Here is a 23,576-nt window from a genome sequence, read left to right on the forward strand (position 1 = left end):
TGGGGTCCTTTTTTCCATTTTCTTTAAATGAAAGAGGCATCTCCACCAGTTGTGTGGAGTGGCTCCTGCTCTGCAAAGCATCTGTCTGGTGGGGAGTGCATCCATTCAACCTTTCACAATACAGACCTTAATTCAGCAGGGAAGAGAGCTGACAGACACCTTTGCAGCAGGTTTAAATCAGAGGCAAAAACTCAAGCAATATAAAGCAATCTGAGCCAGCCAGCAAAGTCACGCTGACCTTCTGCCGGTATTACTGCAGCCCCGAGCGTGATTTTGGGTGCCTCATCCTCAGGAATGACAGCACTGGGGGAAGCCAGCAGGCCCTTCCTGGTGGCTGCCTCTGCTCCGTTGCTGCCCGATGAAGTATTATCGCTATGACAACCTACAGGTATAGGATGCACACGGTAGCGGGAGCTCCAGCTGACCCTGATTGCGTGTGCGTGGCTCAGAGCTGGGCTTCCCTGCCTGGGAGGGGAGCAAAGAACACACGGATCCACAGGTGACTCTCCCCTGGCTCTGTCCTGTCACTTGTTAGCAAGTTTGGGATGTAAGGCAAGGTGGGAGCATTGGAGACACCGGGTAGGTAGGATTATAAATCATCTTCTCCGGGATAAGGTAAGGGAAGACTAATTTTACTCTTCTATTTCTAGAGTCCTTCTTCAGGAAAAGACTCATAAGAATGTAAAGCTGCCCTTCAAACTCTGCCTTCTCTAGCCTGTTAAAAGGTAAAATGCTTCCTAAACCTCATATACGCTGCCTGCCTCTCTGTGCGTGTGTGTGTGTGTGCGTGCGTGCATGCGCGCAGTACTTTCTTTCACTACTATGACAGCACATGCTCCTCCAAAGCTATTCACAGCATCAGAAATACAACTCCTCCCTCCAGTGCCCCGTGTGTGTGTGCGTGGCTCGGGCTTTCTGCTTCGGCTCACTCCTCTCTGATCGCAGGGCTGACGGTCACTACTCCACTCCACACCTCCGGGCTTCACGCGGAGGGGAGGAGGATCGGGGAAAACACAGAAGCAGGCACACAACTGACCTACAGAGCCATCGATAACTTACTTGCCTTGCAGCAGAATTGCATACGGGAGGAAGGAAGGAGGGAGAGGAGAAAGAGGGGGAGGAGGAGGAGAAGGAAAAAAAAAAGAAAATCCAGAGAATTCTAGTCTTGCAAATGTAGTGCAACCGAGCGGTCGGAGTTCATTTGCTCTAGAAAAGCAGAGCAGAAAGAGGACACTAATGAAAAAAAGCGAGAAAGGTCTGTAGCTTTTTTTCCTGATAGTAGCAGTGGTTTAGAGGTAAAATGATTCCTCCGAGCAGCACGACTGAAGTCAGCGTGGATAGTGTGGAGAAAGAGAATGAAGTGGAGAGCACAGAGCAGCCCCCCTCTCCAGCATCAACTACCAGCCAGGAATCAAAGGTACTCAGAGAATGAGATTCTTTTTTTATTATTATTAATATTATTTCTTTGTTTTGAAAAGAGATGCATTGCTTTGATTTTTATTTGGAGCCCTGTGCCAGGAGCAGTGGTAGAGTGCTATGAGCCACCTCTGACTGCGGTGCCTGCTCTGACACTCCTACTTCTGAATTCTCCCTGTCACCTGGGCAGCTCAGGAGCCGGAGCTGGGAAAATACCTGCCTTTCGAGATGTTTGGGTTTGGGGGTTTTTGCTTGTCTTTTCTCCTCCTTGTTACAGTAAGGACCTGGGGGAGTGGTGGGGCTCAGGGAGGGGATCGATGCCAATAGATGTTGTTAGTTATTTTCACAGCAAGCATGAGATTATTTAAAGGGTTTTGTTCATGGTTGGAAAGACTCATTTTTCTCACAGGTTCAAAAAAGAGAATTTTGCCTGGGGGCTTGGTGTGTTTCACCTGCCTCACCTTCTCTGGCAGAGACATCAGTGAACTTTCACTGTTTAACAAGCCAGCAGTTGAAATGGGATGCAAGTGACAGTTTTGGCACAATAACCTGTGTGTACCCCACTCAGAAAAGGATTTTATTTTTTTTCCCCCACAACCTTTTATTTATTTATTAATTTTTAAATGTGGTTCAATTTACCTTACTGAAATCCAACTTCCAGCTCAAATGGCACAGCCTCTGAATTTTTAATTGACTTGCACATGAAAAGTTTTTCTGCCTGCCAGTATGTTACTTGGAAGGCAGAGAGAGAGAAAAGTAGTAACCTTACATAATGAGTGTTCTTGGCAGCTTACCTGGACAACGTGCTTTTACTGATCCCCTGTTATGTACTTACAATTGATATCATGAGAGCACCTGACAGATCTTCCTGTGAACTTCATAGTGACGCTATGTGCTGTGTAAACATGTAAAAATAGGGAGTCCTTGTGACTAGGAGCTTACAGCTGGGTAGAGCCTTAGGAGGTACTGTATGAGCAAAGCAGCTGCTTGGCAGGGAAGGTTTGTGCTGGCCTGAGTTTAAAGGCAGTGGCTGCCTGGGTCTAACGTAGGAAGACTGCTACGTTATTCTGCAGTTATAGCTAGGTTTTCTGGAGAGTGAGTTGAAATTATCTGTCTGTGTGGGTAGAGTTCTGACGTGAGCTTTGGGATTTTTTTTATTTTTTTTTATTAGATGCTATACTCCGAGGAGGAGAGCTAAGGTATTCCCTATGTAAAACAGCCTCTTTAAAAGAAAAGAGCTCTCCCAGCAACAGTAGCATACACTATTCACTGTATACATTCAGCACTACTGGGACACTGCTACAGTCTTTCTGGTTAATGGGAAATGAAAAGTAAATGGATTATTGGTTGAACCCCAGGCTCTAAAAGTATCTGGTTGATCGGTACCTAAATCCCCCCCCACCCCGAGGCCACTTCTCTGGAATTGCTGAACTGTTATTTGGTCAGTGGGAAGTTCAGCCGCCCTCCACCCCTCCCTCCACCCATCCCAGTGAGGTCCCAAAAGTAACTGGAGCCTTCACTGCACCGCCAGCACCAGCTCCTCATGTGTACTGGGCTGCACACAGGGCCTGGAAGGTTTTTGTGCTCCCAGCAATGGCCCTCACTCAGTGCCAGGCAAGTGGTTGTGGAGTTCGAGGTGCCACTCACATGGTCAAGCGCTTCATTACAGGGGTGCTTGAGGGACTTTCCCAGTGGGTCACAGAGCACTGTGCCCAAAACGAACTGACCAGCATGAATCCTAAACTGAGAGAAAGCAAAGTGCTGTATGCGGGGTTCCTTCTTGCTGTTTGTGCATCCATGCTCTTGCAAGGATGACAACAGGAATTAGGCGCATTTGGCCAGGAAACAAGTAGACTACAAACTGGTTTGTAATCAAATGTTATTATCATCAATTTTTCCAGTCTTGTGAGCATTTAAAGCGATACACTGGAATAAGCAGAAGCTATGACTGTGCACTTGATGCCATTACTTGCATACAGATATTTTTAGTAAACATATAATCTGCGTATTTACATTTTAGAACTGCAAATATGATCAGAAAGCATGCTGTATTGTCATTTCTGTAGATGGAGTCAAAAGAACCTTCCGATCACTGGGGTAATGAGATAAGCTAAGATTTCTTTTTTTGGTCCTAGTAAACATCAGGATGGAAAAATTCTCAGTGATTTCATAAAGATGTTGTTTGTGCTGGTTGGTTGTATTTTTTTTTCTAAGAGAGTTGATGTACTTCAAAAGCTAAAGACTTTGACAAAGACATAAATCGGTGCGTGCCAAGGGCCTGTGTGCATGCTTTTATCCCATGGTGTCCCCTGTTGAGGGAGCTATCCTGTCATTCACAGAGGGCTGAGCTTCCTTCAGGTACTCTCTGTTGTATAGGTTAACAAGTTCACGTCTGCTGCAGCTACTGCAGAACAGTTTGTGTGGTATCTAATTACCCCACAATGACTTGTTTCTGTGGCAAAACACTATTATGACTCCAAATATAGGAACAGAAACCACATGGATAATAGCAACCTTCAGAATGCATTTGAAAACATTTCAGCAGAAAAACAATTTTGAAAAACTAATGTAGAACTGATGTAGCAAGCTTGCTTCCAGCCTGGTGTAATCCTAGACAACTGTGGCACATAGTCCCTTGTAGTACCAAAGTCCAGAAAAAAGAGTTCTATCTAGGACACTCCAGACTGCACTCAGAAGATGACACAGAGGAGATATTGCAGTTCCTGACTAGAGTGAGTTTGACAGGCAGAAATTTGGGCTGCTACCAAGTATCTTGAAATTTGGAAGAATGACTCCCCTGTGTTAGTCACACACCCCTGACACCTGAAAGCAACTCACTCTCTAATGCTAAAGCCTCCCACTACCTTTTCTTATGGATCAGGAGCATGTTTACAGGTGAGCATACTCAGATGCTGAAAGCTGAAAGACCAGACTCTCATGCATGTCCTCCTCATCATGAACACCTTAACACCTGGACTTCAGTACAACTGTTCAGAATGAGGACATTCAAATAGACTTTCAATTGACCCCATTTCCTGGGCCTAAGAGCAAACTCATTTACATGTTCTAAGCGCATGTTTGCCTTATGGCATAGTATACATATTGCTATACAACGTGACTGTGTCTTTTGGATTATGTGTCCTCAAGTACTTGACACAGAGCACCTCCAGCATGCTTACTAATATAACTTCAAATAGGTGTCCAAAGGAGCACCTCCAGCATGCTGTCTTATTAATATAACTTCAAATAGGTGTCCAAAGGGTAGCAAACACGCTGTAACTGAGCCATCCTGTAGCACTACTGCTACTGCGTTTAAAATCCCAGAGCCTGAGTGGTTAAGAATGTTGCAAAACCAATAGTTAATTTATTGAAGTAATTTATTGGCTCTTGAAAGCATTTACTTCACACATACCTATGACTTGAGTGGATACTTAAAGTTTATTAGGAGAATAATTTTATGAGGGTATCATACAAATACATGTAATTGCTAGTTCTGTTACATGCATATTTTTGTCATTATGGCTCCCACCTGTTTGGGTCCTTCACATCTGGCTTCCAAGGAGGCAAATGACCAGTTTGTCAAAGACTTTTGTAGGTTTACAACACAACGAGGGAGGAAGCCATTAGCTAATGAATCCTAAGGGGAAATTTCTTCCTGGTGGTAGCAATTACAGATGCACTGCACACTTGTACAATCACTAACTTAGCAATATAAGCGGAAATCTAGTGGCAGCAATCAGAGATCATATTTCTAATTTCTCTTATACAAGGGTTGCTTGGAATTCAGTAAATAAAGCTAAAACTTGAGGGAATATGCCTCTAAAGAAAAGATTCCTACACCTGGCAATATTTCTTTATATTTTGGCATAGTTGGCACATAACTCCGTTAGCTTTATCCTTATATTTAACTGACATTTCTATAAGACGAGGAAAGAGCCCATCTGCTGATTTCTTTAGGTGTGAGCCGATTCATTATCGCTCGCTATGTATTGTGAATAATAGCTGGGGGTATTCATAGACAATAAATACATCTTAGAACATTCCCTTACCATTTTTAAGTTTTAGGCAGCCTGAGCATCTATGATGTTTGAGCTAGTACCAGCAGGGCTGGTCAGCACTGCTGATCTTCAAGCTATTAGTGTTTCATTTCAAGTATGTTAAACATCTTTCAGGATCTCTCATACACCCCAGAAGGAGTATCAAGCCCTGCCCCTGCCATCACAGGCAATCTGTCATGTAAAAGTTACTTATTTGTAGATATCAGTGGATATCTGTGGAGACCCAATGTTTTTTTTTTTTCCACAGCTTTGCCTATTTCCAACTACTTTTTATGAAGTCCAGCTATAATTGTTATGTACTGTCACACATCTTTGGTGTGATAGCTTCAAAATTTTCCTCTGAACCACAAATTCATGCGCCTAACAAATTGCTTACACTCAGGTCAGTTAGGTAAGTTGAATAGCTGAAAAATAAAAAAAATAATAAAAAAAAAGAGAAACTAGAGCTCCAAATAAATATGGCATCCGGACTATGCAGTTCACCACATAAATGAGTCTGTCTCAGTCTGACACCTCCATACACTGACTATCCTGTGGCCAGTATTCAGGGAAATGCAGACCATTACCTTCAAATTCAGGTACAGCAATTCGGGAGAGGTAGCACAATTGCTCAAACACTAACTAACCTCGTATGTAGTACCTGAAATGGAAGTTGCTGAGAAGTAGTAAGACAAGAAAAGGATTAAGCACTGAAGTTGAAGATGTAGACTTCGATCAAGAAGATTGAACTTGCTTTCCCCTGCCCTGCTGGTCCAATGGAGCAATATTGCTTACGTGAGGTTTCAAAACCAGGTGTTAATATTAGATACTGAACTAATATAAACAGCTTGAAACTCTTTGGATTTTAATAGGATTGTGTGGGATTTAAATTGTGTAGGATTTGTGCTATGCTGTTAAGCAGAGATCCTCCCCACTTAAAGAGTTAATACTTTATGAGGCTCCATAGATGGTTACCCATCAATTAATATTTTAAAAGGGTAGGGAGTGTGGTGTACAGTTAGTGTTTCACCCTCCACACCAGTGATAAATATCCAGTGTTAAAACTACTGCTGTAGTCTTCAAAGGAATACCAAACAGCTTAAAAAAATCCTGTGAAAGGGGAAGAAAAAACCAGTTCTCCTTCTTAATCTCACCTCCATGCCTCTGCTTAAAATGGTGAGTACATACTGTGAAGCTAAGACTAAGGGAAAGAAATGAGCTTAAGTATTTTTGTGTGTTTTGATGGTGTATTAGAACAAATTATGTACAGGAAGATTTCATTAAGAGCAGAAAAGTAATACTCTACCCTATCAAAAATTTCTTTAGCAGACTTGTTCTTGTGTTTACATTTATTTTGACTTCTCTCTCTCTCTTACTCTTTTTCTGATTAAAATGCTCTGGTATTGTTTTCGCTTTGATATATACGTCAGATCAGTTCCTAGGCACACTGAGAAATAAAAATGTGATCAATTCATTCTCTTCTATCCACGCTTTCAACGTTGCCAAAATGGAGAAAATATCTATTACCTTTCAACAACTAAAGATGACTTGACTGAAATCTGGTGTGGTGAAAAAATGGATTTACCAAAAAGCCCAAATTTTCACTGAAACAAAACAAGTTGTTTTTAAGGCTGGACAACAGTCCAGTGCTACCATCTCAGTCTCTTATGCTGTATTCTTTTTCATTAAATAATCCTGTTGAATTTAGGTTTTGCCACTACTTTTAAAAGAGTATCCCAGCACGTGGATGCTCTGATGGCTAAGGGATGCCCTTTGCTCCCTTCTAATTCCAGTCTAAGTTTACTTCCAGCCACCTCGTGTGGTACTGTAATTTTGATAATGTTGCTTTAACTTAAACATCTCTTTTCCAGTCTTGGTGCAGGTTTCCATCATGTAAGTATAGGCTTTTATATCTCTTCCCAGGCTTTTATTTTCTATACTAAACAAGCCAGGCTGACATAAGATACACTCTCCATTCTTCATCTCATTATAGTAGCAGATCCATGCACCTGTTTCAGTTTTGAATAATCCTTCTTGAAAAAGGGTGACTGAATTTATGTATGGTATTTTACATGAGATCTTGTACAGTACCACTAATGCTTCACTAACTTTCCCCAGAAACTGTGCTTCTGATGTTTGTGTCTCCCAGTCACCTTTTGGTCAACCAGAGGTTGCTATTCTATTTCTCTGTAATTTCTAGTGGATCCAGGATAGTTTTGTCTGTCCTTATCTAGAGTGGTTTGGATCAGATCTCAGGTGCACAAGCTTGTATTTCCACAGCTGAACTTTATCACATTTCCATGACTCCATCCCTCAAGTCCCAGGCCTCTGCAGTTTTGGAATGCCTCCAACCTCATGTCAGAGGGAAATGGTGTTATGGCATGCCTAATCTTTGCATCAAATTCAGTGATAAAAATACAGAGAGCAAGACTGACCCTAAGACTAGGCCAGTGTTATTCTTTGAAGAACTCCACCAATGACCTTCCTTCAGCCTAGTACTTCTCCTTTCAACAGTAACCATCTCCCATTGAACTTTCCTTAAAGTTTCTTCACTACTTCCCTTCTCTGTCTTGGCTAATAGATTCCCTTTTGGTAGCACATGCAATAATTTTAATGAAAACCAAACAGAATCTACCTTTGACCTAAAACATTATTTTGTCTAGAAAATTGCTCATCTTTTCCAAGACAAGTGGTCTAGGAGGATCTACCTTTTTTATTTGTTTTTGTCAAGCACAACTGAGGTCAGATCTACAAATCTGTATTTGCTGGGTTTGTTTTTCCTGCTTCTTGAAACAGAATTCTACTTTACTTTGTATCATTTCTGACTTGATAAAGCTTGTTGAGAAAACTTGTTCTTAGATTTCCAAAGTAAAATCTTGTAATGCAGATTAACTGGTTTCTTTTCTCCCTTTCACCTCAGCAGACAGTTTGAACTGCTTTTTTTATGTCATACCATCCATTTCTGCAACCTCTTTCCTATTATTCCTATTATTTTGCCCCAGGATCATTGTTCTGAAAAAGAAAGTAAGATGAAGTGTTTGTTAAGTTCTGAGCCAGCCTTTTATCCATCCTTACTGTACCACAGCCTGTTTCTTCTTTTGCTTTACCTAGCCCAAATCAATCCATTGACATTTCCTTAAATACCTTTTGCAAGGACTCTCTCAGCTTTTCTTGACAATTAACATGCTTCCACCTAAGGAACTCTGCTCAAAAGCTCCAGTTTTATTTGCACACAAGGTTTTTTTCTCTCTTTTTCTTTCTCTTGCTCCCCTCCCCACCATTCTTCATGGACTCTTCTCTTATTCCAAATTTCCTTTTGAGGTAACTATTTTCATGCAGTTTGCCAGGAGCACATATTCACAGAATCTTTTTGCTTCTTTTCATTTCATATTCCAGGTAGTATTAACAGATTGCTTTGAAGAAATTCTATGCCTCTTGCACATCCAAGCACATTCAAGTATGTGACCATTTCTTATCAGTCATCTTTATCAATGAAGCACGTCCTCTGACCTGATACCTCAAGGCTAGCGAAGGCCAAGGCTGTTCCACAGCCCATGGTCATCTGGGTTCATCAAGCACTTGATACTTGCTGAGAGCCAGCACTCATTAGCAGATGCAGTGACCTGTTTACATGACTGTGCTGCTTTCCAGACCACTGCTAAGACCTTCATACCTCCAGACAGACACTAGATTGGGTCCTTCTGTGTCACACCCAAAAATGTGATGTGGTCTCAAATATATCTCTAGGGAGCTGAGAGTGATGAAGGCTCGGAATTTCTTCAAGGGAACGTAGCACATCAAAGGCTATCCTCTTGAAATTCAAAACTTGGCTTAGAGGTTCATTTTTTCCTTTAAACTTTATTTAATTTAAATGCAAGTAGATCATAATCATCTGGTAGAAAGTTATAATTCCTCGTATGACAAGCATTTATCTTATTGCTTACGTGAGCCATTGCTGTATACTCTTGATAGGTAGCAGACTGCATGTTTGATAGATTTGTGCTCATGTTTGTAGTCTTTCAGATGTGAGCACAAGTTGGATGTTCTTAGCCCAGTATTAAGTCCTTGCATAGGCAAATGGTCATTCAATGTTAAATGAGTGCTGCCTTTTCCAGGCAAGTGAATGTCTATATTCTAGCCGAAGCATAAGCAAACGTTGCATGTTCATCAGCAAAGACATGAAAATGAGAAATCTATGTGTGAATGACTGAAATAACTTGACCTTGTTTTCCTTTGACATATGCCTCTGCTTGAGGAAACTCCCTGGACTCAGTAGTCCAACTGATACACTATGTGCTCCTTGTCAGGGAATTCAACTCAGGAACCTCGCAAAACATATTTACAATGGATGTCTAGAAAGCCAACTTCTTGTGTCTTTGACATCAGCAGTTAAAGATGACAAATGGCTTGTATATCTTCTTATTTACTTAAAAAAAAAAAGTCTTATGTCTGTAATCTCGCATACATGTGCTAGACACTCAGAAGTTTCCTCGTTGACAGGTCAGCATTTCTTAGCTAACCTGTTTTTGACTGTAGTTTTTGACTGTAGTTTTCTAAGCACTGTCAGGTGTTACAGTTTAGGGGATGCGATGGTGAAACTTAAAAATACTGTAGCGCGAATAATTGTGAGAGAGAGGAGTTTCCCAGATGCGGGAAGCTGCAAGTTCAATATGGAATTGGAGACAGAGTCCTTTCGGTGAGTAACAGTGACAACTTGAATGCTTTGCTTTTCTGTAGACATAGACATAATATGCTCCATTTCTGAGTGCCATTTAAAAGCTTTAGTAAAATGCCACACATGCACTGCTTTATTAATAAAGATCATTTTAGCAGTCTAGTATTCTGAATAAAAAAGCAAAATGGAGCTGACCTATAATAACTGATGATTAGGTTTAATTCAGAAAGGAGCAAAATACTATAAACTGGTATTCACAACGCTATTAAAATCAGTCTTTAGAATAATTTTTTTTTCTTAGCATATTCATCAGACTAAGACAAAGAAATATACTCTATGGAGGCACAGCTCAGGTGAGAGAGCAAAGTCAACCTGACAGGTTGTTATAGCAAATATTATTGAATATCATCTTAGAGACAGACTTGCATCTCCACTACCTGAATATTTAACTTCATTTGGTTTTTACAAAACTTGCTCGTACATAGTGAAGGGAGGCATCAGCTTTTGTTGGCCAAGAGTCAGTTTTCTGGCGTGACACATACAAGTCACCCCTGCAAGCATCACATAAATAGGTGTACTGTTTATTATTGATTTGCCAGCATTTTTCCTGCCAGTTTAAATGCCGTCATAATGATTCCCAAAACCAAAATGTCTTGGGATTGAACAGAGAGGCTGAGAACCTTGACCCAGCCTCATTTGCCTTTGTGCATACACAGGGTGAGAAATGGCCTTGGACTGGGCACCTCTGTCCTTACAAGTAAACAACATATACCAGGCAAAATTCAACATGGTAAACTTGGCAGAGTGCCACTGACTTCTGTGCAGTTAAAATGAGAATCCAGTTGTTAAGATGTTCAGATCCATTAGCGTTTTTAAAATGCACCTACTGTTCAGTTATCAACCAGTATCAACCAACTCAAGGATCCAGCATATACAACTTTTGTAGTACCTCTTAGTGTACCTATTTATATTATTTATAAGTGCGTGTAGCTTGTTTCTCACTTATGTTGACACATTCTCTTTTAAATCAAATTATATAATTAAGGAATTATTTACAAATAAATATAACGTGACTTGCAGTGATTGGGCAGATGTTTCTGGTAACAAACATTCCAGTGAAACATGTGCTTGTAGAGTGCTTTTTTATGTCAAAACTTCTGGTTTTGAGGAAATGCTGTTTTCTTGATCGTGTAAACTTTTGTCGGGAAGCTTTCCCTGGTTGCAGGTGAAATTTCCAGTCAAAAGAGGAGAAAAATATATCCTAGGTTAAATCATACAGCCTCACCTGCAATTACAGACCAACTTTAGGTGGTTAAGTCAGTAGTTCAGTCTCCCTATAAATGGAGCACAGACTGAAATTGTTTTATCAGAGGTGATTTAGAGGAAAAGCCTACCTTATGCGCTTTAAATTAGCCTCTCTGAGGGGAAATCTTTTGCCATTTATCATAGCAGGCAGCTACAGCTGAATTAAAAGCTTGAATTTAAGTAGGGTGAACACCACTGTGAATTTGTCAGAGCGAGGTCTTGAACCTTGCCTACAAACTCCGGTCAGTCGTCTGTTCCCCTGGCAGGTTAAGTCTGTCTGACTTTCCCCTCTTCTGCCCACAGCTCTCTCAAAGACATTTTGAAAGGCTGCAGTTGTTTTTTATGTCAATGTGGAACAAAATCATTCGAACTTTGAAAATTTTCGCTAAGTGGAACTGCTGTTTTCCAGCCAGACCTATAATGGAAAGTTATGCACCTATGACAAAAAGAGAAAAATGTGAGCCTATCCAGGCTTCAAAATGTGAAGTGCTGCTATTAAACTGTAGCCGCAAGATGAATCGTGTACCGGTTTCATGAAGTATGGGCATACAGGAGTCTTTGGCACGTTCACAGTCGTTCGATCTGTCTCCTGTAGTTATTTGTAATGACAAATGGACTCCATCCTCCCGGCCGTTAGAGATCCAGGTGAACAGTTAACTTTTTTCTAGCTCACCCACTCACTCTCTGCCTTTCAATATTTCTCTCTTTCTTTCCTCTCTGTTCTCTGATACAGTGAGCCAATGCAAGGTCTGTCTTTACAGGAAAAACTTCCAGGTTTCCACGCTTCGGCAAGTTTAAAGATTCCTGTTAAGAAAATAGATGATGATTCTTCTGTTAGGGAAAGCGACCTTTTATAAACACTGTGTGGATGCTGGCATTTATGGCATAAGTACACTTGGAAAAAAACCAAACCCTGCAGTTTGCACTTTCCCTTTCACCTATACCCAAGCTGTGTTTACTTTATTCACAAAGAAATGCCTTAAGTTGTATTTTCGTTTCCTTACATTGTCTGGTATTACACTATCTGTTCCTTGTGTGTAGATGCCAATTTATCTCTTGATGTAGCCTCATGTTTTCTTTATATGCAGGAAACTATACACAAATTTAAAACATGGGCAATGAGGGGTGATCTTAGGAGGAATATTTTTGGTAGGTAGATAGAAAGAGGCAGAGATGAACACAGTTAAAGAGTTGGCAGAGGAGACAATTCGACTGTTGAAAGATGCGTAAGCTTTTACAGCCCAAAGCTCAAAACAGCAGCATAGGTGAGCGGTGTCTGAATGAACAGAGAATAAAGGGGAGGAGAAACCTGGAGAATAATGGAAATGGCTTTTTCCTAGGCAGTCTGCTGAGAAGATGACATCAGAAATGGTCATTGTATCCTGGACAGGAACAAATATATGAGAGATCAGAGAAGTGAAGCATGTGGTATAAGAGGCAGCATGGTGGTGATGAGGTTGGAGGGACAGATGCGTATGTCTTTGGAATATTTGTTTGGAAAACACTCCTTATGCGGAAGAAATGAAGCCCTCTTCTTAGTCTCACTTGTCGTCTTAATGTCTTCCCTTCTGGGAAGGTAGTTGATGGCCAATGCAACTTGGGAGATCCCTTTTCAACTGTGCTGCCAGTGGAGGGCTTTTGAGCTCCTGCCTCCCCAGCAGACTTCCCTCGGTTGCAACTGCATTTTGACAGCGCTGGTTTTTTAGCAGTTTCTGTCTGGTGTCCAAGAAAAACGCTCTGTACAAATGATTCCTTAGAGATTATCAAAGCTAAAGTGAATGCCAACAGCTGTAATAGACCTACTTGAATCCTGCTAGAATGTAGATAAATTAAAAGCATTTCACAAAGGTTCAAAAAATGACAGCCAAGCCTTAAAACAAAAATCTTAACGGTGTGATTTGCCTCTGAGGAGAACTCAGCTATGACTAGATGCTGGCCATAAGAAGCAGCCACTCAGCCTGGTCAAAAAAAGTCAGACCTTTTTTAAACAAGATGAGAAAGCTAATCTGATTTTTCTGGCACTGTAGGGAATACACTGCAATAAATACAATATTCCTGAATTAGCAATAGAGGTAACGTTATTTGGCCTTTACTACCAGCTTCTGAGTTCCAGAAAAAAAAATCTCCTTTCCATGAGTTATCATCCCTCCAGTACAGTCATACTCATAGCCACTACTGCATAAAAAAAAAAAAAAAAAAAAAAAAAAGAGCTGACAGGAAAAAGTGGATATAAATCACAGAAGTTAGCACCGCACTTGTTCTTCAGATCAGCAGTGGTCAGTAGCTCTGATTTCTGCTGTAATATGTCACACCCCTCATATGTCAGTGCTACTCTGCTGATACCAAGAATTGTACTTACTCTGACAGTAGAATAGACTATGCAAAGCAAGGCATTTCATGGACATTCCCCCTTACACAGGATTCATATTCTTTAAAACTCTCTCTGTCCTAACTTGACTTTTGTTTCCTCTTCCTTATTCTAGTCCCCCGCGCTCCTGCCTGCCTGAATCCCTCATGCAGCCCGGTGCAATATGCTGCTCCTGTTGAAGTCACTCATATTTTTTTTTTCCAGACAAGGCTTCCCAGTTTTACTGGTTCAAGAACCCTCAATTTCCTATCATATAAGTAACTCCTATTAAATCTGTTGGTATCTTATGTCAATATTACCAGCGCTCGTCTCTCTCACCACCAAAAATAAGAAGTTTGGATATGCTTTATTTATTAGGTGACCACAACCTCATGACAGTGTTACAAGCTTTGGTTTTTTATTTTTAGTAGTAGTTGTTTGTGTGCAGGCTTTCACTAGCAACAGTTTAACTTTAGAGGGTTCTGAAGGACTTAAATCTCTTAACATTCAGAAAAAAATTGTCATTCTTCAGAAGGAGTTATGGTCTTACATTCTCTACCTTTCTGTTTGTGGTTTTCTGTATGTAACTTTTACATGAAGCTAGCTATCTCAGTATAAAAACACATTTTTGCAGTAGAGACAGTCATTTTAATCTTGAAACTTTGATAGAGGTAATTGAGGAGGAAAGTTGTGCAGCTGGTGAGGATAAAAATAAAATGTTTTGTTTTGCAGGGTTGATCTTGAAACAATAGCTGGCTAAACATGTTCAGCAGCCTGGAGTTTTAGGAAAAAAATATAAAAGAAATGGATTAGCCTGAGGCAAAAGGAGTCAAAGATGTATGACAAATCTCATACATAATAACTCTTGCCAATTAACATCTTCAAACATATATGTTTACATTGTCAACTTCTTGAAGCAGTGTTTAGGCCTTCAAACATCTCCATAACATGCCATAGGCCTTCAAACATCTCCATAATGTGCCAAGTAACAGTGTGTAATATATATGACAATACCATCATCAAGTTAAACAGATTTTTCATGTGGAAAGTTGACCTATCCTTTATGTAGGACACCGAACTCAGTTTTTGCTGGGCATGACTAACATGTAATAACAAGAAGACAAAAGGCAGGCTGAGATGGAAACTTTCTGTACTAGTAACAGGTTCATTGGAAAGTGGTGCTAGAGGCGCAATTTTTCCCCAAATGATTTGGAAGTACTTTTTGAAAATTAGAAAACAACTTGAGTAGATGTGTTGAAAGGGATAAATGCATGCTATAAGTTGCACTTTGAGAAGAGCTTTAATGAAAATGTGCCAGATCTGGATTGGATTTGGAAATAAACAGATCTCTGCCATGGTGGACAGTAAGATAAATGGATGCAGAAAGAATAACAAGACGTTATCGAAACAGGCAAAAATTTTAATTGGCACAGCATTTGTTATTTATCTGGTAGCTACTGTAGGACTTTAAAACTGGAAATACGAGATGAAGGAAACTCAGAGGGCACCCAGGTGAAGCATGGAGAAGCCCAGAGGAATTACCTAGCTTTGCGCGACCTGTGCTGTCAGAGCTTCCCCAGATCCAGGGCTTCAGGCCAGAGTGGTACCAGGGCAGAGACGTGGCTCTGCACCAGGACCATATGGGTCCAGTTGGAGTTGTAATGTCCAAACAGGCAGTGCCAGGGCGGCCGCATGCCCTCGCCTCCACAGTGGCTGGCAAGAAGCAGTGTTCCCAGGATGGGACAGTGTCAGTCTTCGGGACAGATAAAAAAAAGATTGAAGGCAGAATATTTGCTACCAGATCGCAAAAATATGCACAAGAAGGGGAAGGAAACTGTGAAAAAGAAAAATTGGAAGTGAACCAACACTGCTAATATTCTGTAAGGCTTAAGTTCCTACCCCATCTCCCACTGAAAAAAGTCTGAAATGAAAAGATGAAAACAAGTTGTAAAATTTGGATCTGAATTGCTGTTTGTGTGCACGCAGCAAAGAAGGGAGTGCAGAAATCTGTGGGATCAAATAAGCCAATATATCTATGGCCATATAGCACCCAAATTCTGGCAATGTGTTCCTGGTTCTTTTTTTGATTGGAAAACAAGGTAACATCACCTCAGAGTTAAAGCGCGGTAGTTAAGCGAGAAGTTTGGGCAGAATTAACTCACACAAAATACAAATTTGAAAGAAGTTCCTAGGAAAGACAAAAGAAGGAAGAAGCATAGGTGTGCCCCGGGATCTGTCTATATTTGGTTGTGAAGCAGCAGAGATTGAAAGACATGGTTTAAAAACAGAGGAGGGAATTGGGGAGGGTTGAATAAAGTCAGCCAGACAACAGGATGCCAAATGTGGCCAGGTGTTTTTTCATGCTGCATGCAGAAAGCCTTTGCTTGCAATGCACAGTGTAAAACAGTAAAAAAAAAGTTTCATTTCAAAACAAAAAAACCAACCACCCAGCCAAACCCCAAGCCTTTACTCAGGAAATATGCTCGCTGAAGTCAGCAGGAGTTAGCAGTAAGCAAAGACCTTAGGATTTGGCTCAGTGACAATAACTTTGTTGTAGAGCTGAGTACTTACATGTTTTCATTGCGAAGCAATTTTAACAGCGTAGGTTTGAAACCCCAGAAGTAGGAGTGGAAACACTGACAGAATATTAGCTATAACAACTCCCAGTAGATCTCAGTCTTCCTTTTTGTTTTAAGACTGTACTAATGTGATTATACAGTATGTGGGATCTGGTGCTGATGTTAATTTGCCCTCGGTTAGTATCAGCCTCCCTGACAGATGTATTTCCATATTTGCTTCAAGAGCCACACTACCATTTAAAGTATTATAAAACTTCTCTGTTAAAAAAAAAAAAAAAAGGGAAAAACAAATGGGTAAAATAAATGAGTAGAAACTATTGCTGTAGGTAGACCAGCACTTTTTAGAAGAGCGCTGGTTGGGATTTTTTTAAAGGTCCAAGGGGTTCGTATTGAAGTTTAATTTCTCATAAGATCAGTAGTGGAAAATAATTATGCACACTTTATAGACAGACAGGTATGAGATACAATCAAGAATGATTAATCCTACATTTGCAATCACATTCACTGCAGATTATTCATGAGAAGGAAATGCAGCAAAACTCAGGCCCTATTATTATTATTCTTGAAGACTCTCAGCAGGTAGATACCAGTGTAGCTTCCTTCACCTCAGCAGGGCTGCCTGGATTTACATTACTCTGAAATCCAGCCTTTTAATCTCCAAATTTCATTGTGCCACTTCCACTGCAGCAAAGATTAGTAAATGACTAAATCGGGAGTTACCAAAGGGAAATCACTGTTCCATTTAGAAGCTGAAATGGAAAAGAGATATCCAAACAGGGCAGCAAAATGTGGGATTCCCAGGAGGGAACTCAGAGATAGCAGTCCAAATTCTTTCTATGTCAAGAGACAAGAGATAACCACACGTGTACCTCATCCTAATGGGGACAAAGTATGGAGATGACCGGCTGCTTAGCAACCAGATGCCTGAGGTGAAACTCAAGAAGTACAAAACAAGATGTTGTAAACATGTACCGGTCTTGAAACGGAAAGTACAGGTGGGGATTTAAAAAAAATGGAAGGACTATTCCTAACCATTTCTTGCTTTCTTCGTGAGCTTTCATGTTGGTTTCAGGAGGAAAGACTGGGGACAATTCAATTGCCAGACCATGAAAGAGAGACAGGAGCCACACAGAGGTTTGTAACCGGTTATTCCAGCAGCCACCTTTCATAACCAGAATTATAAAAGATCTCCCGCAGCTGGTGCCACCCATGTTGGAAGCCCTGTTTAGCAGCAGAGAGAATATAATCCTGGATATAAATATGGGACTTGTAGTCTTTCCCTCTGTTCCTGAGAGGAGCAGCTTTTCTTTTGCTAGGTGAGGCAGGAGACGAGATCAAAGGGACAAAACATTTTCCAAGGCCAACATAAAATAAGCAACAGGCTGCGGTCATGGTTGCAGTGCTGTTTAGTTTGATTCGTAATGTGTTTTGATTTATACAGATGTTCACAAAGGAGGAAGAAATTACTATCATTGAGCTCAACACAATGAACTCGGCAGATCTGACTTTGGGACTGTTAATCTGATTTTCATGAATTGGATGATAAACTTCAGAAAGCTGCAGTAAAGCTTCCGAGAAAGATCTTGTGAGTTGTTAGCTGAAATGCTGCAAATTTGAAAAGATTCCCTGATTTTCCTGTCTGCTAAAAGTAGGCTGAACACAAACCACAGCTGAGTGATATTGCAAGCATCCTCCCCAAACTGAACTTGAATCAAACCTGTTAGGAAGTTTGAAAAAATACTGATAGAGATTAGATCTCTCAGGAGGACAAATATAACATGCACTGTTTTCTTTCTAGATTACTCTTTCTAATATAGCTTGATTAAAAGAAAACAGAGGAGTACACCAAAATAGGGCTGTTCAAAAAGACAACAGCAAAAATGCTGTTAGATATAAGATTTGAGAGGTTGGCCTAAATAAATGTATTAAATGTGTTGGGTGCGGGGTTAGTTTTTTTGGTAAAAAAGCCTTCAAACTTTCTGGATTTGACATGCATATGTGTGTCATATTTATTATGCATATGTTTCCTCCTATTACAAGCTGTTTTAAGCTGTTTGAATGATTGTAAATCTTTTGAAGTTAATATGAAAGTATATTTGGCAGGGAAGGTAATACAAGCTCAGGGTATGTCAACTGCAGAATATCTAACATAGAGTTTACTCTTTTTATGCCTTAAGACTAAGTAGACAGTTCAGAGCATAATGGAGACAAAAAAGGATTTCCCTGAGATTTGATGGCAATTGTTATAGTCAATAGTTAGTGTTTCCACAAATCTGTCACTCCCTGGTCTGCATTACTTTGTCCTGTCACATCTTATGGTAAATTTTGAAGATATAAAGGCTGCCCAGGGGGGTGTGGAGTCTCCTTCTCTGGAGATATTCAAAGCCCGCCTGGATGAAGTCCTGTGTAACATGCTCTAGGAGAACCTGCTTTAGCAGGGGGGTTGGACTAGATGATCTCCCGAGGTCCCTTCCAACCCTTGCCATTCTGTGAATTTTTCATGGCTTCAGGTCTTAAAACTTTCAGCACTTTATTTCACATTTGTCTCACATATTTGTTAACCCTGGTTCCTTGCAATAACAGAAGACGATGTACCCAAAACTGTAGGATAATTTCAAACCAACTGCGGAAGCAATTGTTGAGAACTAGATGAATTTTTCAGCTTGGTTTAAACCAAACCAGAGAGTCATACAGAATGAACAGGTCTGCTAAGCAAACACACTCTTGAGCTACGCATGCAGACTATACCTCTTGTTAATTTAAGAGGTCTGCCAATTAGAGATGCAAACGCACAGCTGCCAAGGATGTAGTACATCAGGAGAGGGCTGAGGATGTGTGATTCACAGTGACACTTGTGGGAGCAGCGACAACAGAGCATCCCTTCAGATTTCATGCTTTCAAACCCTGAGGCTCTTTCAGGGATTTTTGCTCTACGCTTTGGCATGCCAATCAAAGGATTTTGTTGTCGTTAGGACGCTACGTGTGAAACAAAATCACAAAAAGAGCCCTGCATGAAAAGGTTTATATCCTAAATAGGTGTGAGGATCGTGAGGATCAGTGAGTGGGTTTCAAAACCAGTATAGGGCAGGGAAGAGAATCTGAGGATGATGATAAGAGCAGCAAGAGCCAAATGGAGTTGTTGGAGGTACACGATAAATCATTAACAATGTTATTGTTAGGTATTATGGAAAATGTCTCTCCTTTGACTAGTCCAATACAATATTCAAGCAGACAGTTTGATTTTATTTTTTTTTACAACAACAAACATATTTGTTGTAATGCCAGCTATGCAATTTGTTTGAGAAAATACACAAGTGTAATACGCAGCAGATTCTGCAATAACGAACACTCCCTCTTTGTCTGTAGTGGATTAAAAGGATATCGCTTCCAAGAAAGCTGGCTGAGGCAGACACAAATACATGATAGGGCCAGATTCTCAGACTGTATAAATCACCTACAGTTAAAGTCAGTTTAGCTAATTCACTTTCTACTAACAGCGTATTTATGCTATTTATTATTTAGAAAGAAGAAGGTAGAAGAGGAATCAGCTTTGCTCACAAATTTGATGACGGATGCTTTGCCAATAAACAATACCAAACCCTTAAGTGTTTGAAATATCCTTTTATCTTGTTAATGCTATAAGACATGGTACTTCCCTCATCAGCAGGCAAACACACATATTATTTATGAAATTGCATACTGCCTTTGGGCGTGTCATAATCTTATTTTGGCTCATTAAAATGCCAAGGCAGTACATTTACAGGTCTAATCCAGAAAAAACCCACCCTTGCCTGCACTCAAAAATCACCTACTTTTGTACCCCTTAGGTTTTAAGAAGAAAATCATTAGCCTTCATGCTCACAAAAAGTAAGCACTTCTGTTTGAGCTGACTCCCTGTTTTCTCTTGATCAGCATAGCTAGCTGAAGGCCAGCAGTGCCGCCAGGTTAGCTTACACCCTGGTAACATCCAGTCCTTTGACAAATCTCGTTAACATCTGAAATATGTTCTGAGGGTTGCTAATACAAATTGAAGGAGCAGAACGGTCCTTGACCCAGGAAATGGACTTGTACTCAGTAGAATAGATGTCATTCATCAAGACTTTTGTTCTTTCCCTTATTTGAAAGGCTTTTGGTCTGAGTCCTTCTTTTATAACAATGCGAGAGTCAAATAATTTGGAAACTTGTTCTAAGAAGCTGAAAGGAAGAAGAAAAGGTTCCCTACAGAAGGTGGATATTTATCTCACAGCAGAGTGAAATCTGCTGACAGAGCATTTTTAGTCTGCATAGCTAAACAGGATAGCTACCTAGTTAACACTAGGAATGAATTTCAATAGCTGTCCTTTTGCTGCCTCCTATTTTCTGGTTATAGCAGCTAAAAAGTTGTAGTATAGAGGAATTAAGAACAGAGGAGGTGCTGATAAGCTGTGGTTCGTCAATGCTTCCTGATCCCTTGAAGCTTGAGCATTCACTAACTCGGAGGAAGATGGAGATTGTGCCGGAAGATACTGGGAAAAAAAAAGGTTAATCAAGCTCTGAGGTTGAGCTATTGCACTTATCTCTACCTTGCCTGCAGGGTTAGTATGTGCAGTCACTGAGAATCTGTGTAACTGATAAAATGCTTTTAACTAGAGACAAACTTTTTTCCCCCAACTCTAATTTCAAACCACAGGAATACCCTGGATTTGATATCAAGGGTTCATGTTTCTGAAGTGTCAATGTTGTGAGGTCTCGTGATGCTATCACGAATCTAGAAAAACTCTTGTGCTTGTGGCAATTTTATTTTTATTTAAATGAAAGCTAATTTGTAGACTTCCTTGCAGAGGAGAAAATGTGAAAAGCTTAGGAGATTTATCTCAGATATGTTTCTTAAAGCCTTTTTGTGCTTGGTTTAGGGGTTTATTTCAGTCCCAGTACATGATTTTTCACTGAAGTGTTGAAGTACTGAGTGTAGAACAACCCTAGTGGCAGGTTTTTCCAAAGTTTTGGCGTGTTTCTTCCTAAGGTTTAGCTTCGGACTCATTTGCTCTGAAGAAAGACATTATAAATAGTAAAATTTGCATACTTTTCTCTCAACTGAAAGAGCTGATTCCTGCTTCAGGTGAATGCAATAGCAGCTCTATTAGGAGCCAGTAGCATCACAAATGCATTACATCGGTTTACAGCAGATCAAAATCAGGCATATGTTACATGCCTGTATTTAATTACATTTGAAATCTTCCGATAAAAGAACAGGGCTAGGCCACAGCAAACTTCAAAATGAGGAGATGGTGATATTTTAGTAAGGGAAGTGATGCTCACTTGACTGCAGCATAATGATCACTTCAACTTTTATGCTTTTACAATTTATGCTATCTGTACAGCAATCCGCCCTTGCACTTGCTGGGACCAGCTTTTCCTGAGTAAACAATCACATACCAGTACCCTATTTCAAATTCTCTCATGGACCTAGTATGAGAAAGGAAAATTGCATCAAAGTTTAAAACCTGGTGCCAGTCTTCTATTGCCCTGTATACTCTCACTTATACAAGATGGCTGTAGAACACTGATCTGAGAGGTACTTTTTAACAGTACTCAGCAAAGTGTATAATTAGCTGTGCAAAATGCTAAGCATTGCCTATGTTCTGCATTTTTACGTAGTCACTTCTGTACACACATAACCTATTTGGGATATAATAGCTGCAGATTTTCATTGGTGTTTTAGGTATGCAATGCAAGCCAAACATCTAGGTGTCTGCCAACCTGAATGCAAATGAGTATGAAATCTGCATTTGGATAACAACAAAGATGCCCACCTTGTCTGGAAAATATTTAACCACATTATCACAGGGCAGTGTTCAGGGAATCTCAGAGAGGACTGTTATCTTGTGCAGAGATGCCTGCCGAATCTGGGAATGTAACTTGCTCGACATGTTCTTGAATATGTGTCCTGCTCTGAACATCATGGTTGGAAATGCACTAGTGTGTATGCGTACCTTTGGACATGCAGAGCCTGACTGCTGGACTACCCTTCTTTGGAAAACTGTTGACTTTTCTGCCCGGGGCAGGAAAAACTGCTGGTACATGCCTTGACTGTGCACAGGAGAACGGTATAAGGATAGTAAATGCAGAGCTCCATAAAATATACTACATATATTGTCCAAACTAGCAGGACAGTTGCTTCACCATAAAACAAATATTGTATTGCACAGCTTAGTCTTCTTTTTGTGGCAGAAGCAGTGTTTTGAAATTTAATTAACTTCACGTGGCACTGTAGAAATGGATGGCAAATCAATAATGAATGCCATTTCAGTCACCTTGTGGTGTTGTAATCCTCTCTGTTTTGCTACACTAATTAGGTCTGACTTCAGTGAGAAGCATTGCAGGAGCAAGAGGGTGAATTATTGCTGAGTTCCTGACTGTCACTGGGGAGATGAAGTAATCTCAGTACTGAGTAACCTCAGTGATTTCAGGAGCCTGTGACTTTACATCCAAGCAGAAAAGGGAAGATCTCACATTTTGTTGGCGCTGTTGTACAGTGAGTTTTGGGCTCAGCTAGTCCATGACTTAGGTTTCAGCTGAAAGAGCTTCAGCAACCAGAAACTGCTCTTACCTCATAGTTGGCATTTAATGACTTAATTGCTCTTATTTACACATTCCCCAAGAGATTGAGAGTTTCTTGAAAACAGGTGAGCATTTCCTTCATTTGGATGCAGGGCTGCTCCCGTGCACCCTGAGAGAGTAGTGGGTGAGAGTGGTGCGTGTGGGATGGGCCCCTGGCTCTGATCCCTCCCGACTCCCGAAGTCACGGTGGAGAGGCAGCTCAGGGAGCAGAATGCAGTTTGCTTCCATGTAGCAAACCCAAACACTGTTAACCGGAGGCAATGGCAGCTCTTTGCCAGTTTACTGGACTCCAGGAGTTTGTTGTGAAACATGGGGAAAAGAGCTGGAGCGTCTCCCTTCTCCAAGAACAGGCTGCTTGTGTGGGAAGGTGGAGGGGAGGCTTCCCCCCGGGACACCTTGAGGCTCCTCTCTGACAGTGAGCTTTTGCTGCATCCTAAAGAAAATGGATGGATCAGGAATAGAATCTAGGGAGAGCAAGTGCTCCAAGGCCACTAAGTCGGTGTGACAGACCAGTGCCATGCTTTTTTGGAAAAGTATGTGAACTCCTTCCCTTTATATTAGTGTGAATTATGGTTCCCAATCATCATGGCTTCTAACATAAACAGCTTCTTATATAA

At 40.7% G+C, this 23,576-nt stretch overlaps 1 protein-coding gene across 2 annotated transcripts in view; it reads left to right on the top strand.

Moving 5' to 3' along the window:
• Positions 1 to 1,300: 1,300 nt before the first annotated feature.
• The window catches only part of STAC (SH3 and cysteine rich domain), a 73,872-nt gene continuing 51,596 nt past the window's right edge, over positions 1,301 to 23,576 (top strand). For both annotated transcript variants that reach the window (XM_009640950.1, XM_009640959.1), the window contains exon 1: positions 1,301 to 1,417. In XM_009640950.1, the coding sequence (XP_009639245.1) occupies positions 1,301 to 1,417 (117 nt within the window). The remainder of the gene's footprint in view (positions 1,418 to 23,576) is intronic.

The sequence above is a fragment of the Egretta garzetta genome, unplaced genomic scaffold, assembly GCF_000687185.1.
Source record: "Egretta garzetta isolate BGI_Z169 unplaced genomic scaffold, ASM68718v1 scaffold170, whole genome shotgun sequence".
NCBI lineage: Eukaryota > Metazoa > Chordata > Aves > Pelecaniformes > Ardeidae > Egretta > Egretta garzetta.